The sequence below is a fragment of the Narcine bancroftii genome, chromosome 13 (assembly GCF_036971445.1).
Source record: "Narcine bancroftii isolate sNarBan1 chromosome 13, sNarBan1.hap1, whole genome shotgun sequence".
NCBI classification, from domain to species: domain Eukaryota; kingdom Metazoa; phylum Chordata; class Chondrichthyes; order Torpediniformes; family Narcinidae; genus Narcine; species Narcine bancroftii.
This window is the reverse complement of record NC_091481.1, coordinates 1,888,302-1,907,767: the sequence shown is the minus strand read 5'-3', so window position 1 is coordinate 1,907,767 and position 19,466 is coordinate 1,888,302. Positions and strand designations below refer to the sequence as shown.

The 19,466-nt window shown below is 43.6% G+C and overlaps 1 protein-coding gene across 2 annotated transcripts in view; it reads right to left on the bottom strand.

Annotated features, from left to right (window-relative positions):
* frmd4a (FERM domain containing 4A) overlaps positions 1-19,466 on the bottom strand; it is a 371,653-nt gene that overhangs the window by 339,763 nt on the left and 12,424 nt on the right. For both annotated transcript variants that reach the window (XM_069907581.1, XM_069907580.1), the window contains exon 2: positions 14,192-14,305. In XM_069907581.1, coding sequence (XP_069763682.1) covers positions 14,192-14,236 — 45 coding nt within the window. In that variant the 5' untranslated portion in view covers positions 14,237-14,305. The remainder of the gene's footprint in view (positions 1-14,191; positions 14,306-19,466) is intronic.

Below are 19,466 nucleotides of genomic sequence, written 5' to 3'. Positions count from 1 at the left end.
ATAACCAAACATGCCAACGAACAGTGCACTGTCCAACCAGGAGTTACAGTACATGATATCTGATAGTTATTCCAACACAGAATAAAGATCATAAGGCAGTGATCCCACAAATCCCATTCAAACTTCTAATATCTAACACCTGCAGTTTTTGACTTCTTCTAATATAATCTAGGATGCAGAGTTGGGTGGAGAAGTGGCAGATGGAATTCAAACCATACAAGTGTGAAGCGATGTGGTTTGGAATATTGAACTTGCAGGTGGATACATGGTCAATGGCAGGATTCTCAACAGTGTGGAGGAACTGAAAGATCTTGGGGCTCCAGATCCATAGATCCCTCAAGGTTGACGTGCAAGTTGATGGGGTAGTTAAGAAGGCGTACGGTGTACTGGCCTTCATTAGTTCTAGAGTTGAGAGGTAATACTGCAGCTCTATAAAACTCTGGTGAGACCATCCTTGGAGAACTGCATTCAGTTCTGGTCACCTCATTAAAGAAAGGATATGGAAGTTTTAGAGAGGGTGTACAGGAGATTCACCAGGATGTTGTCTGGATTGAAGAACATGGTTGAAGTAAGATTGGCATTTTTATATCTTTTTCAATGATTCAATTTTTGTTCCCAAATCTTTTTTTTTTTTTTTTAAACTTACTTAACTCGACTATATCATCTTACATAAGGAAGGGTAAGCATCCTCGCCTCAATAAAGTTCTTCTACAGAGATCTAAGAGAAAAATACTCGACTAGCGCTAGATACTGGACTCAGCATCAGGAGGTAATGGCATTCATGAATATCCATCCTTCAATGCTCTTGGAAGTCTGAATAATCTGAGGCAGCATCTGTGCCGCCATCTATTGTCAACGCTGAAACCTGTTCAGCTTTACTGGAAGACAAAGAACTTACTTTCAAGGGAAAATAAAGTTCTCAATTAAAAATATCAAAAATGGATTAGAATTACAATATGCTTGTAAACCCAAACAAAAGTGGGAACAAGATCTAAACATAAAGATAAAGAATGAAACATGGGAAAAGCTATGCTCTGGAACTATGAGAAATACAATAAACACGAGGTTACACATGATACAATATAATTGGTTACACAGATTATACATCACGCCCCAAAAGTTAAATAAATGGGACCCAACATTATCAGATAGATGTTTTTGCTGTAAGAAGGAAACGGGAACAACAGTACATGCAATTTGGGGATGTGAAAAAGTGGAAAAAGTTTTGGGAAGATCTAAACCCGGTATTAAATAAAATCACAAAAAGCAACATCCCAAAAAATCCAGAGATCTTTCTTCTAAGTGATACAAGTCAAGAATTAGGCCTCAAACTGGATAAAGCGCAAAAAAGATTTATTATGATAGCCTTAGCTGGAGCAAAAAAATGTATTATGTCAACCTGGAAATCAGAAGAGAGCCTGAGAATACAGCAATGGTACATGGAAATGAATAAATGTATTCCATTGGAAAAAAATAACATAATTTAAGAAATAACATCACAGTATTCGAACAAATTTGGGAACTGTACATGGAACACAAAAGAGAGGGCCTTCTGCGGACCTCCACCCCCTAAAATGACAGAATGAGAAGACGACGAAATGAACTGACTCAGTGTGTAAAAGTAGATGACACAATTTTCTTGTTTATTTTCACTGTGTGAGGGCATTGTTTAATGGGTTTATTGTATTGTATATGTTGAACGTTTAGTGGGTGGGGAGTGAGGTGGAAAGGAGGGAGGGAAGGGAGGGGGGGAAAGGGGAGAAAATTCCACTGTGGATATTCAAGAGGGAAATGTTTATGTGTATTTTGGTCAATATGGTTCATAGTGAGAAAAATAAAAAAAAATTTAAAAAAAGAATTACAATATGCTTCGGATGGTTTGGATGCAACGCTGTTATGGAGTGCAACCAGGCATTGCGTGATTTAATGCCTCACACATTCACTGGCTCCCATCATTCGAGCTTCATTAATATTCTGAGAGTTATCAACCAATCTTCACTGACCAACCTTCCTCTGGTAAAGTCTGCATTTCTTCAGGCAGAATTGCCAATGGCAGCAGTGATGCCAAAGGCCCATTTCCACAGTGACAGGAGGGAAGGAAAAAAAATAAATCTCTTACTTTCCAATAAACAACAAAGGATGTCAGCAGGCCAGACGATATTTTAAATCCTACCGCACCAAGACAATCTGAAAAATTAGGTTTAGAATCAGGAGTCCTAGTGGGACAAATAAAGAGGGCAAGATGACAGGTATGAGCAGTCTCTCCCATGCGTTAAGACCACAAGATATAGGGGCAGACATAGGGCATTGTATATATTTGTGTGGCTACAGCAAGAATTTCATTGTACTTAAGTGTATGGCAATAAACTCTTGTCATGAGCAGTGGTGAGAGGAATAGCATAGTTACATTTAAATGGAGGCTGTGGGTAGTTATGAGAGTGAGGGGAACCAGAAGTCATAGTGATACAACTAGCTGAGGAATGACAGGAGGCAGCTTGAGTGGCGCAAAAAGACAGCATGGATTGTGGGGCTGAATGGCCTGTTTCTGTACCGAATAAAATGTGCTATCCTGGCCAGTGGCACATTTCATTTAACTGCTGAATCCCAATAGCGACAGGGCGCTTGGTCTTAGATTGGTCTACTGTTCTGAAGCATTACAATCAGCAAAAATGCATCTATTAATTCAATAACTTGCTCAGAACAAGGGTCTGCACTTATTTGCAAATCCACACAGCAGAACGCAGACACCGTCTGGTATACCAGCATAGCAAACTTAAAATCAGCTGGAAAACTGCTGCCTGGAGGTAGAGTGGAATTACATTTACCTAATCCAGTCACGTGGCCATAAAGTGGGAAGGTTTTACTGCAGCCATAGCCAAATCCAGAAAATGAACGGATAAATGTTCACAATCCTGCTGCACTATTTCTCCTAAAAGTAGGAAGCGACATGGTGCTCCCTGTCAAAACCATTCCAGAACTTTTAAAGTGACAAGCTGGCAAAACAATTTGTTGCCATCCATTAATAAATCAGAAAGATTTAATCTCCCAGGAGGATCCACACAATAAATCTTAAACTCGCTGTTAAACAAGGGCACATTACATGTTGCTGGCCGATTCTTCCCTCGCGTACCTCTCTTAGATGGAAATAATGAGGGGGTGCGAGGGGTGGAGGCAGTGCTGAGTGGGGAGGTTGGCAGCAGCAGTGAGCAGGGGGGTGCTGAGTGGGGGGTGGAGGAGGGGCCTTTGTTCTAACTATACATTACTGTTGAAACACTGAATAAAAATTTTATACCCAATTAATCTACACCCCAGCACATTTTGAACCACGGGAGGAAACTGGAGCCCCCGGGGAAAACTCATGCAGACACAGGGAGAATGCACAAACTCCTGTCAGACAAAGCAAGATTCGAACCCCTGAGCCAATCGCTGGTGCTGTAAAGGCATTGCGCTAACCTCTATGCCAAATGTGCCGCCCTATACACAGAGAGTGGTGGGAGTGTGGAACGAGCTGCCAGCTGAAGTGGTTAATGCTCAAGTTTAACATTTAAAAATAATTTGGACAGGTACATGGATAGGAGGGGTATGGAGGGATAAGGACTGGGTGCAGATCAGTGGGACTAGGCTGAAAAATGGTTTGGCACAGACTAGAAGGGCCGAAGGGGCCTGTTTCTGGGCTGTAATGTTCTATGTTCTAATAGAAACTCAAATTCTGCTGGTTTGTGTGCTGTCACTAGATGGAGTGGTTCACCACTAATTGAGCACCTGAGCCTGCAGCTTGGCACAGAATCTACCCGAGTGTGACAGGGGGTGCATGGACAGGACATGGGCTGGGAGTTGTGCACTTTTGAGTGTTTTGGACAGCAGTGCAGCAGCCACATTAGCACCATGTTTGACAGTGAGTGACAGCAGTCTGGATAATGCACGTGGGAGACGGTGTCCATCAGTAGGTTACCAGGAGCGAAGCCTGGGGCTCAGAGTTGGATCATTCCTCACCGTCATATTTACCATTCTTGCATTTCTTTACGACAAAGAAAGACTTATTCAGCCCTTCGACTGTGCTAGCTCGTGGAGCCGTCCAAGTCCACATTCAAGTTGTGCAACACTCAAGACCTTCGGCCTATCTTGTCCTTCCAAACCAAGCTGGCCTTCTGGGATACTCCCATTTGCCTGCATTTCGTCGACATCTAAACCCTTTCTGTTCTGAACTGTCCAAATGCCTCGAATGTCAGAATTGTCCCCATTTCTAGATTCCTCTGGGAGCTCATTCCGGACATAGATTGTCCTCGGAGTGAAAAAGTTGTCCCCCAGGTTCCCTCTTAAATTTCTCCCCTCTCACCTTAAATCTATGCCCTCTAGTTCTAAACTCTGTTCTGGGGAGCAGACCATGAGCATTCATTTTATCCACCTGTAAGGTCACTCCTCAGCCTCCTGCCATTCCCTCCCTAAATGCACTTAACCCACGAGCTCCCTAGGGGCAGTTCATAGCAGCCAGTTACCATAAACATGCACATCTTTAGGAAGCGAGATGAAACTGGGGCTCCTGGGGAAACCCACTGTCACTGGAGGCGTGAGGCAGATCTCCCCTCCAATAAATCAACATGCAGCTTGGGTTTGATCCTGACCTTGAGAGCTGGCTGTGGAGTTCGTACATTCTCTCTTACAATACACAAACTTGGTCAACTTTCATCTGCCGTAAAGACACACGTCCATCCTCCACAACGATAAGGGAAAGAAAAGCAAGAGAGAGAGTCCATTCAGAGACACCAAGTGTCCGTGGATTCACCTCCTACGATCCTGGAGCCTCACAACCTCCTGTCCAATCCATTCCCAAATCTGAACCTCCAATATGATCAGGGAGCTTTCAGTACCTGAGGTTCCTACGCTCGCTTTCAGTGAGGGTGCCCAGAAAACCAACAGAACTCAGCTGCTCCTCTGACAAGGACCATCCTCCATGTCCCCCATGTGGGGTGACAGTGCAACAGTCCCTCAGCCCTGTCCCACGTGCCACTCCACAGCCCATCCCCTGACTGGGAAACTAGCACCAGTACAAGCTGGTAACGTGCCTCCGACACCTCTGTCCCAAACACAGGGCACAACACCCAGCCCGCATCCTGCCGTCACACCTTATGTTCTACTCAGGCAGCTGTAACATCCCAGAGTTCAAGGATTGAGGTTACCGTGGTGAATTGCTCCATCTAGTGACCAGACACAGTCCGGGTGAAGCACGGAGAAGCTGGAGGAAGTCAGCAGGACTCGCAGCAGCCACAGGAGGGAGGTGAAGGAATATAACCAAGTTTCAGGCCTGAGCCCTTCTTCAAGGTACCCACACACAAACCCACGGAACTCATCTGTTACTGGGAGACCTCTTCCCTCTCTGGGCTCCCTCTGCATCATATAACATCTGTAACCCATTCTTAAAGTGGATCGACAGGGATGTTGCCGGGGCGGGAATATTGTAGGCACGAGGTTCGATAGGAGGCAGTGGGGTTGCCTGCTTCAGAATAGCTGGAATTGAATTGTTTTATGGTTGACTCCCTTCACCCTGGTCACACTCTCTTCAGCCCCCTCCCAACAAGAAAACTCACGAGTGTGAGGTTGTACACCACCAGATTCCATGGTCGGCTTACACAAGTGAAATAATGCTGCCTTTGGTCTGTTCCAATAATCCTCTCTCAGCAACTGGGTTCTCATTGCTGGACCATATATGGATTGACTAGCAGGACTGCTCTCAAAACAAACGTTCCCATGGTACATCAGTGCACGTGGCAATAAACTCGAACTCAATTTCACAACTAACTACCACTCTACCCTCAAGTTAACAGATTGTTTCTGACTTCTCACTCCTTTACTGCATCCATCTCAGGAGACACACTGTCCATTAATATCAGCTACGTCCAGGGATTACCACACCTACTGAGACCAGGGGTTCAAAATCTTTTTTTCCCCCACTGACATACCACTTTAAGTAATCCCTTACTAACCACAGAGCACCTGCACTGTCCTATGCCATAGGTGCTCTGTAATTATTAAAGGATTACTTAAGGTGGTATGTCAGTGGGGGAAAAAAGGCTGAGAACCACTGACCTAGTCTATACCTCCTACCCAGTGTCCTTCAAGGATGTCAACCCTGTCTCAAGCCATTTCTGTCACTACCACATCTGTTGTCTAGAAGAGTCATTCCATTCCAGTACAACTGAAAACATATTCCCCAGAGAGTGGTGGAGTTGGGAGCACTGCCCGAAAGGATGGTGGAGACAGCGACCCTCAGCCCTTTTTAACTGTCTAGAGATGTCTACTTAAAGAACTCTGATCTGCAGGGCTACAGGCCCAGTGCTGAGACATGGGATTAGGCTGGGAGCTCTGTAATGAGAGTTTATCGTCAGTTACATGAGTACAATGAACAGATGCAACCAAATTCATACTTGCTGTAGCCACAGTTGATATGATACACCAACTACAACTGTTCAAATTAAGTTACCATAATATGACACGACAGATAAAGTCATAAATATGAAAGGATATTCACAATTGCAATTAATACAAGAAAATGAAGTGGTGCTCAGTAGTGTACACAGATCTTTTAGAGGTCCACAGTAGTTCTGGGTTAGAGTTATTGTAGTGACATTTTTTAAAATTTTAGACACACAGCACAGTAACAGACCCTTTCGGCCCATGAGCCTGTGCTACCCAATTGACCTACAACCCCCAGTACATTTTGAACAGTGGGAGGAAACTCGAGCCCCCGGGAAAAACCCACGCAGACACAGGGAGAGCTTACAAACTCCTTACAGAGTGCAGGATTCAAACCCCAGTCCAGTTGCAGCCGCTGTAACAGGATTACGCTAACAAGGAGATTCAAGAGCCTGTTGGATAAAAACAGTTCCAGCACCTCGAGGTTCAAGATTTCAAGTTTCTGTACCTCCTCCTCGAAGCTAGCAGCGAGGAGAGATTGTGACCAGAGCAGTGTGCCTGACTGCATCCATGTGCAGTATGTTAGATGCAAAGCATCGGACCGGCCATCAATTCACAGGACCATCAAAACGGCCAAAAAGATCATTGGGGCCTTCCTTCTAATGAGGACATTTCCCACGAGTGCTGGTCAACTAGGGCTCAAAGAATTACTGAGAACTCTTTCCATTCAGCAGACAGCATCTTTGACCCACTACCATCAGGAAGGAAGTGCAGGGACATCAATATTAGGACTGCCCGGCTGGGAAATAGTTTCTTCCCACAGTCTGCAATATTGATGAACGGTATCCTGTAAGCATGTACATCATCTATATAGATTTATTTTAAATATCTTTACATCTCTATGTGAGTATTATGTGTGTGCTCGCACCGCGATCTGGAGAAATGCTGTATCGTCTGGTTGTAGATGTACAGATGGTAATAAACTTGATGGGATTCCTGTAAAATGACCAGCAGTCACAATGGGCTGGAAGGTTTATTTTTCTACCATAAATGTCCTCTAATCTTTGCCAAAAAAGGTTTTTATTCTCATGTGCCAAGGAGTCTATATTTACCTAATTATACTAGGATTATTCTTCACCTCAGATCCCATCTAATTACTCTCAGTGCACACATCTGATTCACCACATACAATACCACTTACTCCCATGTTTTTATTTCCCAACATAATTCCCCAGGGTATAGATTCATGGTTCATCTTCCCTGAGGTCTGATGTGACTGACAGGATGAGAACATTACCCACAGAAAAAGATAAGGCAGAGAGTCACTCATATCTGGATGATCACACTGGACGCTTATTAAACTGCAAGGAGAATGGAGACGCAGCAAACAAAGTGTTGCCTCAGCTATCAAAATGCAACCTTTAATTAAGCTTGCAATGCCAGGGGGACAATTAACTGACAGGGAAGATCACTTTAAACAGGAGCACAGTAAGAACTAAAAGTCTACAGCCTGCTCTCCCTACATCACATTCATTCTCTGAGACCCCTCCACATAGACCCAGAACCTCAAAAACTGCAGATGCTTGGGTCGTGAGTGAACAAAGAGAAACCAGAGGAGGTCAGTGGTCAGGTAGCATCCATGGAGAAGGACTGAGAGCGAACATTTCAGGTCGGGACCCTTATTAATTTAACAGAGATAGTGGACAGCAAGAGGCCCTTCCAGCCACAAACCTCTGCCACCCAATTACACCCATTTGAAAATGAGAAATCCTCACTTTCTGCAGCCGAATTGATGTTTGTAAAGAAAACTACAACAGGAAACTAATTAAACTAAATTAAAAGAGACAATAAACACACAAGATAGATAGAAAATAAATAATCCCAGGAATCCTCATGAAAAGAGAAGAGATGGAATAATGCAGACAGTCCATTTGTGAAGTCAGAATGATCCCTGATCAGGATACCATGGGAGGTTCAAGAGGATGAGCGCAGTTGGAACCTAGAGGTGCTGGTCTTTGAACTTTTGGACCTCTTACCCGAAGGGAGCAGTGAGAAGAGTTGGTGGCCAAGGTCCTTTATGATGTTGGCTTCCTTCTTGAGCCAGTGCCTCACACAGACGTCTGCAATGGATGGGAATTTGGATCCTGTGGTGGATCTGGCTGACTGACCCACTGAGTTCCTCCTACAGTTTGTTTATTGCCCTGGATTGCAGCATCTACAATCTCCTGTGTCTCCAGAGTTTAAACACTGCCTCTTTGCTGACCAGATGCATTAATCTGATGTGATGTATCTATCCTCTGACAATTAGTCAGGAGCTCGCATTGTAGACACCATGTGAGATACTGCCTAAAACCCCATCACCCTGGTCACCACCTCTTCTCACTGCTCCCTTCAGGGAGAAGGTTCACAAGCCTGGATTAGGATCAAGAGCTATTCTGTTTTTCCCAACAGCCACCAAGCTCTTGAACCTTCCCTACCCATAAATTACTCAGTAATCACCAAAAGATCCGTCTGCACAACTGGAACTTTTTCTTGCACCAACTCAAACTGCAAATATTTATTTATCTCTTTTTTTTGTCTTGACATATTGTAGTTCACATTGTGGCTTTAGCAAGTAAGAATTTTGGTGCATCCGTATACTGTACAAGTGTTTAATATCAAACTCTCCTCATCACCATGTGCAGAGAGTTGTGAACACAGCTCAAACCATCACAAATCCCCCTCCCCTCCATCGACACTTCCCACTGTCTGGAGAAAAGCAGCAAACATTAAAAGGTTCATTCCCCCACCCTGGCCACAGTCTCTTCCCCTCCTCTCATCAGAAAGAAGATTCACAAGTGTGAGACCACACACCAGCAGATTCAAACACAGTTTCTTGCCTGCTGCTATCAGACTCCTGAACGTACCCCACACCAGTAAAATAATACTGGCTTTGCTCTGTGCTGACTGATCTCTCCGATGTAACTCTGCACCTTCCACGGTTTGTAAACTGCTGTAGTATGTGTGGGATCGTGAGATGGACTATTCATAACACAAACTTTCTCATTGTAGCTCAGTAAGTTTCGAATGGTGGGAGGAAACCAGAGCCCACACAAGCACGGGGAGAACATACAAACTGCTTACAGATAGTGTGGGATTCAAACCCCGGTCCAGTCGCTGGCTCTGTAAAGACATTGTGCTAACCGCTACGCCAACCGTGCGTCCAACTTGGAATTGAATTTAGGCAAGTTTGAGAGATAACTCCTCTAAAGACAACTTATTGCCACAGGTGGCTGAGGAGTGAGGTTGTTGGGTGTATTTAAGGCAGAGATTGACAGTTAGGGTTACAGGGAGAAAGTCGGGGAGCAGGGCCGAGTGTGTGAATTGATCAGCTCATGATTAGAATGGCGTGCCAGTCTCAATGGGCAGAATGGGCCTACCTCTGCTCCGAGATCTTGTGAATTCCAGCCAAATGTTGCATTTTTAATTGGTGTCCCAGTCAGATTAAGCATTTTTTTCCACCTCATTCAGAAAATCTGTGAACAAAAGCTATCCCAGATCCACATTTCTAGCACGCTCTCTTGGCTTCAGAATCTCAAAAGGCCATCACGTTCCAGTTGGTGGTGGTTTAGCAGTTCAATTTGCAAATATCCTCATTTCTGAAGGAAATTTCTGTTTTGAATATCCTTTGTAATAAGGAGGAATTAAATGCAAAGCCAATACAGGAAAGTAAATAACACGTTATGTTAGAAATTTAACGACTACATTGCAAGCTCAGTAACAGGATATGAATAATCTCATAGTCTATCGAGGAGAGTTGGTAACCAAGGATAAATCTTGGATTTCTCTGAAGTGAGCAGCAATGGCTGGCACCATATGGAGGCAAGATCCCCAACAAACTTTAACACGTGACACACGAGAATAAATGAGCCACCCACCCCTGCCCGATAAAACTTCAAGCCAGCTGTATACAGACAGTACGCATCTGGGATTAATCTCTGGGAGGTGCGAGTGATGCTCGGAATGCAAATGAGGACACAAACCCTCTAGAAAAGTTTGCTGATCTCCAGCTCTCTCACTGACAGGGCAGAATTGGGAAGTGAGGAGAGGGGAAAGTTGGCTGGAATTAGAGTCTCCCAGGCTAGAAAAGTTAAAAGTGGTTTCAACCCAAATGCTGACAAATTCAGGCAGGTTTGGTCATTGGGTCACATGGCACAAAAACAGGCCTTTCTCCCCACACATCCATGCTGACCTCTACTCATCTACACTATTCCCATCTGCCTGCGTTAGGTCATAAGAAACTGAGAGCAGGAGTCGGCTCATCAAGCCTGCTCTGCCATTCAAGAAGGTCACGGTTAATCTGGCCACGGAGTCAGCTCCACTTACCCGCTTGTTCCCTATACCCCTTAATTCTCCAATTCTTCACAAAATCCGTCTGTTTTAATACATTTAAAGAGGAAACCTTTAATACATCTTTCAATGCCATTTCTATTCAAGAGTCTAAATGTCATTTAAATGTTGTAATTATAAACAATTCCACCTCCTCTGGCAGCAAGTTCCCGATACCAACTGTTCCCTGGGTTAAAAAAAACTTACCCCTCTGTTCCCACGGCCAAAAAGAGGTTGGGAATTGTTGTCCAAGTGCAGATAGCCCTTCTGTGGTATGGGAGCAGTCCATGGTTAGTGTCACAAGGGGGAGTTCAAGAGCCTGATAGCAATTGAAAACTATTCTGGAAATAAAAACAAACCAAAATGCTGGAGGAACTCAGCCAATCTTTCAGCATCCACAGGAGAGAAAGATATATTGCTGACGTTTCAGGCCTGACCCTTCAAAGAATAAGAATGGACTGTTCTTGAACCTAGAGGAGCTGGTCTTTAGGTTTCTGTACCATCTGCTTGTATCTTGGTTCTGCTCTTTGTTTTAGCCGTGTGGGAGACTCAATCTCTCTTCACAGCACTCCAGAGAGCTTCAGGTTTACATACACACAGCGAAAGTAAGAGATGACCCCTGAAAGGCATCATCTTAGCCAGGTGAGACAACATGATTGGCACTCCTCAAGACTTTCTGACTATATGCACAATATCATCTCATGTTTCAGACCTCGTGGCTTGGATTAGTTTAATGAAAGCCTTAAAATGGCCAATTTTATTACTGAAACAACACAAACAGTTGAGAGGGTAAAGTCAAAGGTCAGGGATGCTGCAGGTTAGCTGGAAGAGAACAATAAAATAAAGCAGTGAACCAGAGCAGACTGGGCAAGATGATCATTGAAATTCTGCTCTAACGTTAGGTAAAATAATCCTCACATCACTGGCTTTATTTTTAATCTCTTTTGTGAGATTTGAAAAGAACAAGGCATGATAAAATAGATTAAAATTTCCTACGATGTTCAAATTCTCTCTGGGGATTACAAAATCTGAACTGCTTTACAATGTAGAAGTGACATTGGACACAAGTGACATCAAACTCTTTCCTCAATTTAAAAAAAATTAGTTTAATGCATCTCCCAACATCACTTTGCACAATCGCCTATGCTGAAGTTTCCCTCAAACCTTTCAGTCCGTGAGCAGGGTTGGAGGGTCACCAGAGCTGTGGTCACAAACCCAGAAGTTATTTCAGGAACATTTCTAGAGTTAGCATTAATGCTTTTGGCCAAGGGCACATGAGCCTTCACATCCACACAATGGAATAGAGGACATGGGGAGCTGAGGAGGCTTGGTCACTGAGCACATTCAGAGGCTGAGATTTTTAGATATGCAAGGATGTAGACAGAGAGCAGAAAATAGTTGCAGGAAAGGATCAGCAGTTTTCACCAAAGTGAATGATCTCACATTTTTCTTATATACGTCAGCATACAAGATACCCGGTGTAGAAGGCGGCCCTCAGAATTCCCACTTCAATGTCGATTTTGAGCTATACTTGGTGTTTAAGACTCCCCCAAGTCTGGCACTGACCGCAGAGAGCTTACTGTCCACGCCTGTTACACGCTTCTCTGGAATTGGCCAGTGTGCATGGTACGTTAGTCAGTTTTAGAATACATTTTTATTGTTTTACTATAACATTACCATTATTCCAGCTTCCCAAACGCCAGCCTCAGTCGAAAACTATTTCGTGGTAGGACCATAGAAATTATGCAAGTGTTTTATGTGGTTCTCCATGGGGGACATTCTAAACCCCAGAATATTAAGGCTCGGATTTTGTACAAAATTACCCCTGGTGAGGGAGTGTTTGCTTTGTTTAGATCTATAAATCACTGTTCGGATTCCAGTACAACTGAACTTTGCAGAATATGGATGATTTAATGCTACCAGTCTCTCACCCGCCACCCCATTCCATGGCATCAGTGCCGTTCCATCAGTCGACCTACTGCCTCAAAGCTCCAGCAATCTAGGTTTGAACCAGGGCTGTGTGGTATCTCCCTATGACTGTGTGGGTTTCCTCTCTGTGCTCGGCTTTCCTCCCACATCCCAACATCGTGCTGCTGGGTCAATTATCCACTAGTGTGCGGTAGAATCTGGGGATGGGGCCGGGGCTTAATAGGAATGTGGGAGAGAATAAAATGGGATTAGCCTTAATGAGTGGTTGTCGATCAGCATAATTTGATGGGTTGAAGGGCTTGCTTTAATGTTGCATGACATCACCTGCAAAACTGCGAATGGGAGGGAACAGTATTCACGTGGGACTCCATGTCACGTGGTCCTGCTTTTACACACCTAAGAAAATCAGGTAACAAATCAGTGCAGTCCAGGAGGTCCCTGCTGCAGCAGAAGCAGCTGGCAATTAAATAGGCCCCTGGTTATTGTCATACCCCTGAACGATCAATGCTGCCAAAATGCTTGCTTTGGCCCAAGTGAGGTCCCAGAGGCTTCCGGACAAAGTGACTGGTCCCATCCTACTAGTTGATGTGTGGACTTTGAATGGGATGGCACCTCGAGGCAGCGTATGAGAGCTGTTTGTGTACATTCTTAACCTTGAACTAAACAACACATCAACCCGCAGGAGCAGAGCATGAAACAAACTAGCGCAGCACCAGCAACGTTCATTCCTTCCTTTTGCACAGAAATGAAAGCCACCAGGAGTATCCGTCAGGTTGCATGGAAGAACCAAGTCATCCAACTTAACTGTGCTAACCTTAATCACACTGCAATCGGAAAGTACACCAAGAAATGTGACACGAGGAGGGCATCCCACAAGGAGACAGGTCACTAAAGAAACTCTGACCCTGTAAATAAGCAGTATGTCAGACTTGGTTGCATTTAAAATGCCTGTCCTTGGTAGGTCGATGAATAATGAATTCTTCTTTGGAAACAAAGGGGATAATTTAGAGGTCATCTCCATCAACAATGGGACAGTGTTTTCCGAACCGTTTTAATTCAGCTATGATATCATTGGGATCATATGCCCTGTTCCAAGCACTTCCATGCACAAGGAAAAAAAATTAAATCAGAAGAAAATGGAGAACTAAACAGTTATTAAAAACGTCCCATGGATGGGAAAAATAATGTGCTTTTTCAAGTTATAGTAAATACCAAGCATCTTGAGAGCAGTTATGAATGGATGAGTAAGAGAGCTGATGACATCCTCCTTGGGTAACCGCTCTGATCAGTAAAGGCCTCCTCACAACCCTCATAAGAATTTCATTGCCCTCCTCACTGGGTCGGGTTTCAGCAAAGGCAAACGGGTCTCCTACATCCGCGCCATGGTAAAAACATTACCGAGCTAAAACAAAATGAAAAGGCTCCATCTTTGACAAGGCATCCTAGTGCTATGCAGTGTGCATCAAATGAGGAAATCACTTACCGTGAGCAAGCTGAAAGAAGGTTCCGGCATCAGTTGCACAGCCATAGTCCTCTGAGTCAGCCGGACTCCCTCACACTAAGCACGTTGCCGGCCCGGTGAAGAACATCCATGTACCTACAAGCAGCAGAAAAAGGGACAAGCTGGAGAACAAGCCTTAAATACTGACCGCGAGCCAGGAATCAAAAAACAATATCACAGCTACAGAAAGGAGCAGCACAGGGAGGGGAGGAGTGACAGGGAAAGAACAGCATAATTAGATGTAAAAAAAGAACAGTGACTAGATCAGCAGCTCAATCTTGCAACTAGTTTCAGAGGAGATTCTGCAGACAGCAGCAGACTTCAAGCAAAGTCAAGCGATTGCAGCCACTCAGCAAAGAGCAGTTACTCAGCATCTGACAAGCAAGGCAGCACAGGCTTCAAGCAAACACCGCCACTCACTTAAAACCCTGGGCCGTTAACCCTCGGCTTTCTGGCGTAGGGCAGTTCGAATCACTGCACCTCGGACAGGATCGTGAATGGCTCGTTGAAGCCCACACTGTGCATGTCGCTCTGGTTAGTCTCCTCCACACTACTTGCAATGCACAGACACCACAAGTACTCAGAAACATACAAAATTAAAAGCACAGAAGCCTCTGCATCTAATTTACAGATGAATTGAGATAATCCATCACCCTCCTTAGCAAATTCCTTGCCCCCTTCCTCCCAGAACCAACTACAATCAGAAATCCCCCCCCCCCCCCCAGGGGACGCTATACACTTGCAGGAACTCCAGCAGCCTTGGCTGAATTCGAAGTACCAGGAACACAGTTACAGCCAAGAGTCCCTCCAATCCCCCTGTGACCAATCCCACAAAAGTCTCCACAGCACAGGCGGGCTAATTAAAAGGGTGGATTGTGCATTGGGACTTCATGAGAAGACTGAAAGACAAAGAGGGTGCCTGAATCGCAGACATGATTTTGATCCGTAAGCAAAATTACATTGGCTGGTCTAGACAGATTATGTAAATGTTTACATTAGCCATCCAAAGGGCTACTACTAAGAGTGTTAAATATTAGAACTCTAAAATATGCAGAGCCCTAATAAGGTAAATGGCAACATTAAATCCTGCTGGTACAACAGTATAGACTTTGTTTTCCTCCAGCATTATATCTAGATAGATTCCTTGTTCACAGCTAAATTAAGGTGGCCTGACACATAACCGTCTCCATTTGCATAGCGCCTGTCAAAGTGTCTGAGCCTTACAATGTGCTTGAGCTAATGAGGAACAGCTATACTAATCAGCTTCAGGGCACTCACATGAGGAAAGCTCATGGTCAGAGCCCGTGTAAATCCCACCTGCTGTGCACCTCTAAGCCAGGACTACCCTCAGCCATGACCTCAGAGCAGTGGAGAGATTCCACCCACGCCATTTTGATGAGTGAAATAATATCAGCGTCCAGTCCTAATCCAATCTCCCCAGCCCAGGGCACCCCATTACAGAGCCCTCCAATGCACGGGCCAGTCTTTGCCTGCCAACATTAAACTCTGAAAGAGGCACGCTTCTCAGAGCTTTGTCTTTGCAGATGGACAGAGGACAGAATGAAGAATGGTCTCAAAGTCTCCTTAACATTCCCAACTTGTGGAATCCCTGGCCTGTGACCAAAGATGCAGAGAAGCATTTCGAATCAGAATGTGCAGAGTCTCAAATCAAGTCAACTTTATTGTCATTTGGAGGAGTCACGTGATGGAGTAGTGGCTGGTCAGGGAATTCCAGCCCTCTCCCGAAAAGTTAAAAAAAAAACACACAAAGCACAAAGGTACAAGATTAAAATTTATAATAAAGTAAAAATAAAGGTGAGAAGAAAATGGCAGCGAAGAGAGAAAAGTCGAAAACAACGGGAAGAAAAGAGGAAGAAAGAACGTCGGAAGAAGAAGGTGAAGGCCTTACCTGTCCGAAGAGGCCCGCCGCGGAGAGAGAGGCCCGCTCCCTCAGGTCAGTGGAAGTCCCGGGCTCGGGGCTACAAAAATGGCTCACAGAGCCGAGTAAAAGTGCACGATGCACATGAAAAAAAACCCACTGACGGGAGGGGGGAACAGCTGCAGAGTCGATCTCCACAGCTGAGAGAGACACCTGCAGCACAGCAACAGGTGCAGAACACAGACAATAACGAGAACAAGAAAGAAGAGGGTAACAAGGAAACAACAGATGGTCAACCCAGAGGAAGAAGAAGAAGAAGAACAGAAAGAAGTGGAAGAAGAAGAGAAAAGCAAGACAATGGATGGATCTTTTTTTAAAGAATATATGGAATCAGTGAAAGAATGGCAATTACAAGAATTTGATGAGATAAAAAGAAGAATTAAGAATGCAGAAGAAAAAATGAATAAAATAGAAATGGTCATATCAGAGATAGGAAAAAGAGTGGAAAATATGGAAGAATGAGAAATAATTGTAGAAATGGAAGTAGAGGAATTAAAAGAGAAATTAGAAGAATCTAATAAAAAAGTTAAAGAGGCACATGAGCTGTTAGCTCAGAAGATAGATATAATAGAAAACTATAATAGAAGAAATAATATAAAGATAGTGGGCCTTAAGGAAGATGAAGAAGGCAAGAATATGAGAGAATTTATCAAAGATTGGATCCCCAGGGTCCTAGGAAGACCAGAATTACAGGAAGAAATGGAAATAGAGAGGGCACATAGAATATTAGCCCCGAAACCACAACCGCAGCAAAAACCAAGATCTATTTTAGTAAAATTTTTAAGATATACAACAAGAGAAAATATATTGGAGAAAGCAATGAAGAAAATAAGAGAAGACAAAAAGCCACTGAAATATAAAGGTCAAAATTTTTTTTTCTATCCAGACATAAGTTTTGAACTCCTGAAGAAGAGGAAGGAGTTCAATACAGCAAAAACGATCTTATGGAAAAAAGGATATAAATTTATGTTAAAGTATCTAGCGGTACTTAAAATAGTTATTCCAGGGCAACAAAACAGACTATTCTCGGATCCAGAGGAAGCAAGGAAATTTCCAGAACAACTACAAAACAAGCAGAGAGATGAAGACATGTCATGAGAGTAAAAATGACCATGAACTATATGTATGTGTGTATAGGGGTATATGTGTGTATATATAGTGTGTTGTATCCATATTTAGAGGAAAATATATAGAGTATAGATAAGAATTAATAAGGGAGGGAAAGGGAATAGAGGGAATAAGGAGGGAATTAAAAGAGTGACCTTTGTTACATATGAAAATTGAAATCTTTTCCGGGGGGGGGGGCTGGGTGGGGAGGAGTTACGGTCACTGCAAAATCAGCTGACATTTGCAAGTGAATTCGCAAATCCAAATGGAGAGGGGAGATGTGGTTGCCCGACAAGGGATAAAGGGCAACTCAAGAGGGGGAGGGGAAACTGAGGTTAAAGAAATTTTAAATAGGAGAATAAGGAAAATGTTTGATGTTTTAGAAATGTTATCTTATAAAGTGTTCAAAACAAGAAAGCAGAAATGGATAAGAAGGAAAGGTGATGATGGAGAAACGGAAAGGGAAGATATGGCTACGTTGAACTATATGACTTTAAATATTAACGGAATACATAACCAAATCAAAAGGAAGAAACTGCTAAATTTACTGAAAAAAGAAAAAATTGATATAGCATTTGTGCAAGAAACACATTTAACTGAATTGGAGCACAAGAAATTAAAGAGAGATTGGGTAGGACATGTAACAGCAGCGTCGTATAATTCAAAAGCAAGAGGAGTAGCTATATTAATTAGTAAAAATGTGCCAATTAAAATAGAAGAGGAAATAATAGATCCAGCAGGGAGATATGTAATGATAAAATGTCAGATATATTCAGAGTTTTGGAATCTACTCAATGTATATTCTCCTAACGAAGAAGATCAAAAGTTTATGCAAGATATTTTTTTGAAGATAGCAGATACGCAAGGGAACATATTAATAGGAGGGGATTTCAACCTGAATTTGGATTCAAATATGGACAAAACTGGGAAAAAAATTAACAGAAAGAACAAAGTAACCAAATTTATAATTAAATCGATGGAAGAAATGCAACTTTTGGATATATGGAGGAATCAACACCCAAAGGAAAAGGAATATTCATATTATTCGGGTAGACATAAAACATACTCAAGAATAGACCTATTTTTGTTATCAGCTCGTATGCAAGATAGAGTAAGAAAAACAGAATATAAAGCTAGAATATTATCGGACCATTCACCCTTGATATTGACAATAGAGTTAGAGGACATCCCTCCAAGAATGTATAGATGGAGATTAAACTCCATGCTACTTAAAAGGCAGGATTTTAGAGAATTCATTGAAAGACAAATTAAAATGTACTTTGAAATAAATACGGAATCAATGAAAGATAAGTTTATACTATGGGATGCAATGAAAGCGTTCATTAGAGGGCAAATAAAAAGAGCCAGCTCTTCAGCGCTTGACGTCCTGCTTTGCGGAAACTGCCAAAATGTTTGGCCTGGAAGTCAGCCTGAAGAAAACTGAGGTCCTCCATCAGCCAGCTCCCCACCATGACTACCAGCCCCCCCACATCTCCATCGGGCACACAAAACTCAAAACGGTCAACCAGTTTACCTATCTCGGCTGCACCATTTCATCAGATGCAAGGATCGACAATGAGATAGACAACAGACTCGCCAAGGCAAATAGCGCCTTTGGAAGACTACACAAAAGAGTCTGGAAAAACAACCAACTGAAAAACCTCACAAAGATAAGCGTATACAGAGCCGTTGTCATACCCACACTCCTGTTCGGCTCCGAATCATGGGTCCTCTACCGGCACCACCTACGGCTCCTAGAACGCTTCCACCAGCGTTGTCTCCGCTCCATCCTCAACATCCATTGGAGCGCTCACACCCCTAACGTCGAGGTACTCGAGATGGCAGAGGTCGACAGCATCGAGTCCACGTTGCTGAAGATCCAGCTGCGCTGGATGGGTCACGTCTCCAGAATGGAGGACCATCGCCTTCCCAAGATCGTATTATGTGGCGAGCTCTCCACTGGCCACCGTGACAGAGGTGCACCAAAGAAAAGGTACAAGGACTGCCTAAAGAAATCTCTTGGTGCCTGCCACATTGACCACCGCCAGTGGGCTGATAACGCCTCAAACCGTGCATCTTGGCGCCTCACAGTTTGGCGGGCAGCAGCCTCCTTTGAAGAAGACCGCAGAGCCCACCTCACTGACAAAAGGCAAAGGAGGAAAAACCCAACACCCAACCCCAACCAACCAATTTTCCCTTGCAACCGCTGCA